We start from the raw sequence: 9,939 nt of genomic DNA, 5'->3' as shown, positions 1-9,939 counted from the left end.
CTTTTTGTAGAATTAAGAGTTATTAGGTATATTTATTTTTATATTTATAACATAAACACGAATAAAAATAATTTATCGGTTACAACAATAATTCGGATATAGCGATACTATTTTGAAATGAAAATGGGTTTTTAATTTTTATACTCGCGTATAGCGATTAATAATACAAGCACTAATAGTAAATTTGATTTCGTTAAAGCAATAATAATTTCTTAATTTTATCTGTAACAGAAAATGTGTCTAGTACGACACGTATATTGTACACAACATACTTATTTAAAGTAACGTCTATTTCGGAAATTTGTTTTTATATTGATCAGGTGCATATTTTTGTTTCGGTAAACGGGTAAACAGCGATATAAATACGCTAGAAGTATCAATGGCATTAAGAAATATTTCTAATTTAATTAAAAAATCTTATTCAAATTATAAACAAAGCTCTATAAAAGTTTATTTTTCAGAAAAATCGTAAACATATATGTACTATGTGTGTGTATACTTTTATTAAAAATTTTAAGTACCTCTAATATTAAAATATGTAATATTAAATAAAATAATACAGTAAAAAATGTGTTGAATTAATTAATTTTTCAAAAAAATTAAATTACTTTTTATAATCCGGATATAACGATTAGATTCTCTAGGTCCCGTGAAGATCGTTAGTAGGATAAAATGGTATGTACTGGAGCCTGAACCCTAAACCCTGAGCCGCCGCCGCCGCCGCCGATCACGTGACATACATGTTATCAGTTATATTATTTTTATATACGTACTCGGCTTATATTTTACCGTCATTATTGTTATCAATCATACATTTGAATTTAATCATGCATAAACATATATTTTATATTTTTATGTGCTACCGTATTCAAATAAATGACTATTTAGAAATTCGTACGACCTGCTCGTGTCGCCAGGATGTCGTAGACTTTTAATAGCCACTATCTTAACAATAAAAGACATTTTACCACTATGGCGCCTTGCAAACATTATACGTTTTCAATTAAATATCGATATTCACACAATACCTTGTAAAAATGCAACATAATCATATGAATATTCTCACAACGTATAGTTGTGTACTTGGTGAAATAATATACAAAAATGTACATTAAACCTAACCCTGATACGATCTGCTTATTGTGCCCGACCGGTCGCCAGGTATGTTTTTATTTTCAAAATTAATTTTAGTATTTTTCGTTCGCTCCGTCTTTATAAATTTTAGCGAATTTTAAAATGTGTGTTTTTATTTTCAAAAATAACGAAACCGGGGGACTGCACTAGGCTCATGCGTGCCTTCTTTGCCCTAGCAGCAGACATAGTATTTGCGGTGGAAACACGTTTGCCATTAATGTCCGCAGTTACATATCCATCTTTTAAAATAAAAAACCTAATTAAAATCTAATAAATGCAGAGAGGGTTTCTTATCTAATATAGCTAATAAATAAAACTAACTTGTAATATTATCTGTTAAGTCATGATTTTTTTCAAAATCGTCCATTGCTTTCATACAAATTTCATCATCATCAGAACAAAAGTCTACAACATCTCTTGGAGCGGATATAGGCTTGGGCACGTTAATCATACCTTTGAAAAATATAAATTAAAATAAATAAGATTGTGAAAAAATAAAAATACATACCATGAATATTCTTTATATGTTTTTTGAGGTTAGTTTTGTAGCCGAATGTCGACGGACAGATAGTGCATGCAAATCGTATCCCGTTATGTTTTTTTTCATGAACTCTCAAATTGCCCTTACGCGTGAACGTTGAAGAACACTGTTCGCATTTAAACATGATTATAATGTATAAAAATTAAACACTTGGAAAACACAGAGTGCGAAATAATGGTAAAATAAACACTGTAAAAATACGGTTCAGTAGAAAGCGAAATTTCCACGCACGGGCATGGGTGTCGAACACAGACTGATTCAAAAACGCGGATGGACTTGTATTTATAAAAATATATTCCATTATCAATACTGGCGACAATAATAAGACATTTTTCAGTATTAATGGATTTTACTGGAATTAAAATATATAGCGACTATTAAGGGTCTGCGACATCTGGCGACGTACGTTCTTCATTGATTATCGATGAATTGAATATGGGATATGTGAGAGGTGGTGGTGTAGAGGGGCGCAGCCCGTTTCGCCCAAAATCGACCTTTCCCGTTTCGCCCAGATACCCGTTTCGACCAAAGCCATTTTAGTCGTTTTCAAATTAAGTTGGCAATGGTTTTTAAATAATATAAATATATAATACATATATCATTATTAACTCTTATTATTATTATTAGCTATTTTTAAAAAAAGTCATAGAAAAAATGTTTATAAAATACATCTTATTTAATTATACATTATTACAGTAATAATACAAAAAAACACTATATTATTTTTTACTAAAAGTCATCATAAAATATATTAACAAAAATTATTATTATAATTTCTACTCATGCTTTTTACAAACTCATATCTAGTAATTTCACCAGATCTATATAAAAGTATACGTTTTTCGTTAAATTCTTGTCTTTCCTTCGTTTTTTTATCTTTTGTTTTTTTGGGAATTTCAACGCTATTCATTTTGATGTACGTTTCTGTCTGAATATCATTGCGTATAATATTTAACCAGCTTATGATTGACGGAGAGTTAGAATAAAAGTTTTTATTGAAATATGAGTGAAACGATTCACACGCATTTGTTGTGAGCTGTATACTCGCCGAATTACATGCCCATAATGTTGGACTAAAAACACTGTCCTCAGAAATATAGTTTTCTACTAAATAATCACAATACTTAACTAATTTTTCGTCAGTTGGACATTCAGCCATTAAATCTTGAGTAAAGCAATCAGATACTTTAGAAGGTTCTAAAAATATTAAGCCAAAAGTATGTTGAATCCAATTACCAATACTTGTATTATTTTGGTATTCAGTTGCTAAACCATATTTTTGAACGTTCCTATACCAAGCTTGTGTAAGGTGAAAACGGCAACCAACTATTTGCGACGAAGGCCAAACTTCATTGACTGCTAAATGAATAGCTTTTTCAAAGTCAATAGTAACAAATTTTGGTATAAAAACTAGGACTAATTCTTTGCATTTATTTACTATTGATTTAAAAGTATACACATATGTTTCATATTTTTTGTCCGGAAGTAAAATAAATATTAACGGTATATAATGACCATTTTTAAAACCATGTATACAAAACATTTGCTCAAAGAATTTAGCACAAAATTGGAACGCGCCGTCCATATAAATTGTTTCCACAACATTACATAAAAATGTAAGGTTAGTTTTACAAGAAAAGATTATTATGTTTTTTATTTCATCATTTACTAACACAAATGGTTCGTTTTTTGTAGTAAAAGTGGTTTCTGGTGTATTTAGAGCCATATGTGCTTCAGCTATAGTAGTTGGAATAAGAGGAAGAACTTTACGCCTACTTCTGTAAATTGATTTTCTAATCACATTAAAATCATTTGAAGTAAAACCATCAGTAAGTAAAGTGTTTTCTGATAACTCTTTTAAAATGATTTTTTTTGGCTGTATGTAAAGATTTTCAGTAGCTTTTCGTTTACATGAAACACTTACTATTTGACGATTTATTTCTGAATCACTACACGAATTATGATTATGTCGAAGCTGGTCAGTGTTTAAAATATCCTCTTCATTCACCACTTTAAAATTAGACGTGTATAATGTAGCTGAACACGTACGTTTCACGCATCGCCAACGAATTTCATCAGTACTTACATTTTTTGAAGCGAAATTGTACTTAAATTTATTAAAAGCCACCATGTCCTTATCTCGCTTACTTTTTATAAACATAGCCATCATTAAAATTTAAGCTAAAACTGTTCACAACTCAATAACTAACGACTTCTAACTTATACTACGTCACTTAGGTAACTGTTATATTAATGTGGGAACTCCTTCAGTCGACTAACATGTCTTTAATTTGATGTTATCGGAAGATAGTATGTGATCGCTACAATTACGAGTCTATAATGACTATAATATAGCAGTCTATAGTATAATAAAATATACTGTATTCCAGCGGTTCCCAAGCTGTGCACCGCGGTGCCCTAGGGGCACCGCCAGCACTTTCTAGGGGCACCGTGGTCTACGTTTCATTGGTTCTCAATGAGTACTTTTTTTGTTCCATCTTTCATGTTATATACAGCAGGGCACCGTGGTTAACATGGTGCCCCTAAAAGGGCACCGCGTTCAAAAAATGTTGGGAACCGCTGCTGTATTCGATAACGATAAATGAAACTCAAACACTTATTATTTTAAAATAGTTTTTAGTGGACAATATTAATTGGTCATTTGTAGGGCTGGGATCTAAATGCTCTAAAAAATCTTGAAAAATTCCTATAAAAAAAATGCAGAAATGACTTAAAAAATCCAAAAATGCACTATAAAAAACTAATTAGTTACTAATAACTGAGATAACTTGAAATAGATACCTATATAGCGATAACGTCGGTAATTTGAGCGGAAAGTCCTGGCTATGATAAAATTGTTATCGACGAAAACTTGTCGTGCTATATAATTAATTATTAGAACCGACGGCAGATTGACAAAAGTCTTTTGTTAATCACTACAGTATTTTCGTTCATTGACATGTTTTTATGAACAAATTGTAAAAAATGCTCGTCAAAAAAATACTTTTAAGGTTAATTTTATCAAAAATGCTATACAAAATTACTTTAAAAAATAAAAATAGCTAATAATAATAATATGAGTTAATAATGATATATGTATTATATATTTATATTATTTAAAAACCATTGCCAACTTAATTTGAAAACGACTAAAATGGCTTTGGTCGAAACGGGTATCTGGGCGAAACGGGAAAGGTCGATTTTGGGCGAAACGGGTGCCGCCCGTGTAGAGATATACATGAGTCGGCGACATCCTGGCGCCCGGTCGGGCACAATAAGCAGATCGTATCAGGGTTAGGTACATTTTTGTATATTATTTCCTCAAGTATACAACTATACGTTGTTGTTAAAATATTTTTATAATATACATTTAAGTATACGTTGACGAAGAGTCGGCGACATCCTGGCGACCGGTCGGGCACAATAAGCAGATCGTATCAGGGTTAGGTACATTTTTGTATATTATTTGTGTATTATTTTATTTACTCGTGGTGGTGGTAACAGTAGCATAATTTATATGATTAAGATATATTACTGTTTTAGCCGGTAAGTTTTTGATTACTTTATTGGATAGAGTTCGAGACCAGGGGGTTTTGTGTTGGCTAGTTTTTTAATATTTCTCTTATTTCAGCTGGCGAGATAGGTTGCAGATAAGGTCATTATTAGTAAAGAAAATAGTGACTCTATGACCATCTTTTGGTGCAGAAGTGGTAATGAGATTGAGTTCGGTATGAATACTGTTGATAGTTTTTTTAGCTATAGTGCGGTCAGCGAAATTAGAAGCTTGACGGTCACGCTCCTGGTGGCCGTTTTCGTGAAAACCAGGGGCTCTAAATATTTTAGTTGCTTGTGTAGCTGTGCGATCTTTTTTTCGAAATTGAGCGTTCTTCGTACCCTTGATAAAAAACGGCCACCAGGAGCATGACCGTCAAGCTTCTAGTTTCGCTGGCCGCTCTATAGTTTAATTATGCTTGTATATAAAGATTAAAGGTGGCTAAGGTATTTGATTTTTGTTCCAGTGTCAATGGGTTTTCTATACTTAATAATTAATATACATTATTGTACGACGACTATTGTCTCTTTCGGTCAAGAGTCTCTTTAAAATTAGGATATTATATGATGGGAGTGAATGAATCATTTATATGCGAATTAATTGTATTGCTTTGCAAAGAAAATTATTAGTAAATATATTAAGTATCAATTGGGATTTCTATACATTTCCGTGTTAGTAGATTTCTACTCTATTAACAATCAATAGAAATTGCTATTTTAATAATATTGTTACTAATGGGTTTTCTATACTTAATATACATTTTTGTATATTATTTTCCTAAGATCTATCCTATTAAGAATCAATGGAAATTGCAATTTTACAAATGGGGTTTTTATACATATTCATGTTAGCGGATGTCTTAACGACTATCAATAGAAATAGGTTTAGATCCAGGATCTATATTTATCAATATATTCTTTGGGTATAGACCTACCTGGTTGTGTGACAATACTGTCATTATAGTGCCAATGGGTTTTCTATACTTAATATACAGTTTTGTATATTATTTTCTCAAGTATAAGATGGAACTATACGTTGTTAAAATATTTATTTTTATAATATTCGTCCAAGTAAAAGATGACGAAATAATATCACGTAGGTGATATGTATGTTGTCATATGGGCGCGAAAAATGATAACTGATACAACATCATTTTTGATAACTGATTATGCTAATCACGTAAATGTGGCGGACGTGGTGGCAGGGGCAGATGTTTACGGGTCTGGTGGTGATGGTATAGGGGTGGTGTGAATACGTCACACACGTAGCGGATCAGGCGGCGGACTAGTGAATAGAACTAGGGATTAGGAGGCAGAACTCTCCTTTTTATACTACTTTAACTGAATTTAGCTTCGAAGAAGAAAAAGAGCTAGCTGAAATACAAAATAATCAAACTCTTTTATCAAAATACAAAAATATTCCATTTTTTGGATTCATATTGAAAAAATACACTCTGAAATTGGCAAAAAAGTTCTAAAAATATTACTGCAGTTTTCGACGTCATATTTATGTGAACAAAGATTTTCCATTCTTGTAAACATAAAAACCAATAAATGAATAAAAATAGAGTTCAGTGAAGAAGAAATGAGAATATGTCTTTTAACTATTCGACCACGAATAAGAGATTTGTGTAAAAAAAACAAGCCCAAGTGTCACGTTATTTCCATAAGTTCTTTAATTTTTGATTAATCTTGTTAATAAAATAATATTATACAATAATAATTAAAAATGAAAACGATTAGTTAATATTTAATGTAATAATTTGTTTTATAAAATATAATATGTGAATATACTGCCCCCTCCTGATTAAAATCCTAGTTACGTACATGATACTAGAGGCAAGTATTTGAGCTAATCCTTATGACTAAAGCGCGGATTTTTATGCACTTTAAAAGTATCGAAATATGCCATATAATATGCAGTAAAAATCATGAAAATATGCAAGAATTTTTTATTTATTTAAAATTGACAATAAAACTTATAATAATTAATTACTTAAATACTTAATAATAAAAAATGTAGAGAATTTTCTAAACTTAATTTATTTTTAAAATTGTACTTATTATTAAAATGAATAATCATATGCATTTCAAGTTTTTCTTCTGTGAAGCTGTATCGTTTATCGGTTAACATATTTTTAAAGACTGAGAATGAACGTTCGACGTCAACCGAAGTTATTGGGGCATATTTGAAGCAACTTAGTATTGTCGGATCTTGATAAAGATCTTCGAGCTGAACGTTTTCGCCTAATAACACTGAATTAATTTTTCGTAGAATTTTCAGACCTTCATTTTTATTGGAAAGTTCGTTTAATTTTGTTGTAAGTGTTACACCTTTCGATTCAGAAATAGAATGCATTTTTTCTTTCGTTTCGTCAATTATTGAAAAGCTTAGATGTAAAGTTATATTTCGAGTTTTCAGTTTTTTTTATGACTATCACTAAAAATGCCAAATGAGTAGATATAAATGTTAAATCATTCTACTTGTCAAAATATTATCTTATACATTTTTTTAAATTTTCGCTTCAATATGCAATAAATTTTGAATTTTGCCAAAATATACAGAAATATGCAAAAAAAAATTTCACCATTAGCTTCAAATTATGATGATTCGTGGAGATAACTGACAAAAATCCAAAAATATTAAAAGGAAAAAAATATGCAATTGCATAGAAATCCGCGCTCTACTTATGACTAATAGTGATAGACCCGCCTAGTAAAAAATTCTTAAAATATGCTCTGTACGTCTTACTACTTTTTTTATATATTTATGTACTGCGAAATAAAACTTAAGTAGTCTATAGGGTGCCTTCGAATTTTTAGAAAATGACTAAGGGTACAGTGAGTCAAAAAAGGTCAAGAACCACTGTATTAATTGAAGTCCGATAAAATAGAGAAAAAAAATATTAGTAAATTAATAACAAATATATTATACTTCTTCAAATAAAATCTTAACACTTTGAAAATAAAAATTAAACACAAGAGATCTAATAGGTATTAAATTTATTTTGCTTTGGAAAAGACAAAAACTATACTGACTGTACAATCGATGTGTCCAGCGTTTTATACTACTCACCAATATTTATTTATTTAAATAGGGGTTGTTAGATTTTTTGATTTTTGAAAAAATATTTACATTATTCTTTGAACGGGGTCATTCAGTATTCAATAACACTCATATACACTTAACTTATGTACTTATATACTGAGGTATTTAAATGACAATAACCGATTGTATAGGTTTACGTTCCTTAAAACTCTTATAAACTTGTTCGTAGCATTTTGTTTTAGAATACTTAAATTTTGTTGCGGTTAGAAATTACACATATACCCCAAACCGGACGGCAAGCGTAAGTTAGAAGTGGATGTAGGATTTGATGACGTGTAAGAAGAGAGCATTTTTATTGTACTGTAGATTTTTAAGTAAGAACAGGGTATGACATGAAAAGGCGCTGGTGTGCCTGTTAGGGTTTGGATGAAATATGGGGCTGCTATAGTGCTATGTTAGCTGTTTATTCAATGTTAAGCCGAGCTATTTTATGGACAGTTACCAAGGTATATTTTCGTTGTTGCATATTAATTGTGCTAGTGGATGATAACGACGAAAACTGAAAATAAATCTTGTGCTTTTTAACGCGTTTATTAGGTACTGCCATTTTTTAAATTAGTAAAATAAAGTATTAAGATATGTTTACAGGTTTATGGCTATCACTTCGATGTTGCGTGATTCAATGAAAATTGTTGTATCATCTGCGAAAAGGACTAAATTTGTTTGAGTTAACGGGGGGATGTCATGGACGTTGACGTTGAATATAAATACCAAGTTGTGAGCCCTGAGGTACAATGTCAGAGATACTATCGTTTATTTTAACGAAGAAGTGCCTATTTAATAGAAATAAATTAATAATATTAAATAGGTATGTTGGGGTATAAATAGATTTTAATTTGTACTAAAGCCATCATGCCAAACTTTATTAAATACCTAAAATACCTTTGATTTATCAGTAAAGATAGCACCAGTATAATATTATAAAATAATAGCGCTTTCCAAAGGCAATATTAATGTGTTTTGTTTAAATTGTTTATAGTCCATGAATTAGTAATACGGTCAACGCGGTATATTTTGTAATCAGCAAATTTAATTGTGTCAGTGTTTGTTAAGTAAATTTCTGTGAGGCATGCGAGATGTATATATATATATATTATATAGTATATAGTGATGATTAAGGAAAGCTAGTAGAATGTTTCTTTGAATTTTTAAACCGCTGACGTTCCAGTTTAATAAGATGATAGTGTGGATTCATTTAGTTTTCTACTATTTTCTTTAGTAATTATGAAGCGAAGGAATTAATTAGAGGTAAAAGTGTTTTCATGAATCGTTTTCTGAACTATTTGTTGATTAATCGTGCGGAATATTTTTAGTTGCAGTGGCGTATGAACATTTTACGGTTGTGTCATTATTAGTACTGATAGAAGATAATTACTGGGAATTTTGGTTCCATATAGTTGCTTAAGATTGGAGTAACGTATTTTTTGTTGTTATTTATTTTTTTTTTCAATACACTTTGTTAAAAGTACAACCTCTATAGTTCACTGGGTGATCACTTTAGCAGTTACATATTTTGGCCGAAGTTTGTTTTGTTTTTTTGATAAAAGCTGTAATGATAGTCACTTGCACATTTGACGCATTTAGGTGGTAAATGACAGAACAT

The 9,939-nt window shown here is 30.5% G+C and overlaps 1 protein-coding gene across 1 annotated transcript; it reads right to left on the bottom strand.

Annotated features, from left to right (window-relative positions):
- Positions 1 to 569: 569 nt before the first annotated feature.
- On the bottom strand, positions 570 to 1,986 carry LOC112599072 (sal-like protein 1). Its single transcript, XM_025345792.1, has 3 exons — positions 1,643 to 1,986; positions 1,456 to 1,587; positions 570 to 1,373 (listed from the first exon to the last, which is right to left on the bottom strand). The coding sequence occupies exons 1-3, from the start codon at positions 1,797 to 1,799 to the stop codon at positions 1,222 to 1,224; spliced, it is 441 nt and encodes a 146-aa protein (XP_025201577.1). The 5' UTR covers positions 1,800 to 1,986; the 3' UTR covers positions 570 to 1,221.
- Between the last annotated feature and the right edge of the window lie 7,953 nt (positions 1,987 to 9,939).

This window comes from Melanaphis sacchari, unplaced genomic scaffold (assembly GCF_002803265.2).
Source record: "Melanaphis sacchari strain LSU unplaced genomic scaffold, SCAv2.0 Contig4_pilon_pilon, whole genome shotgun sequence".
NCBI classification, from domain to species: domain Eukaryota; kingdom Metazoa; phylum Arthropoda; class Insecta; order Hemiptera; family Aphididae; genus Melanaphis; species Melanaphis sacchari.
Note: the sequence above shows the minus strand (reverse complement) of the source record. Positions and strands in the feature narration are given on the sequence as shown.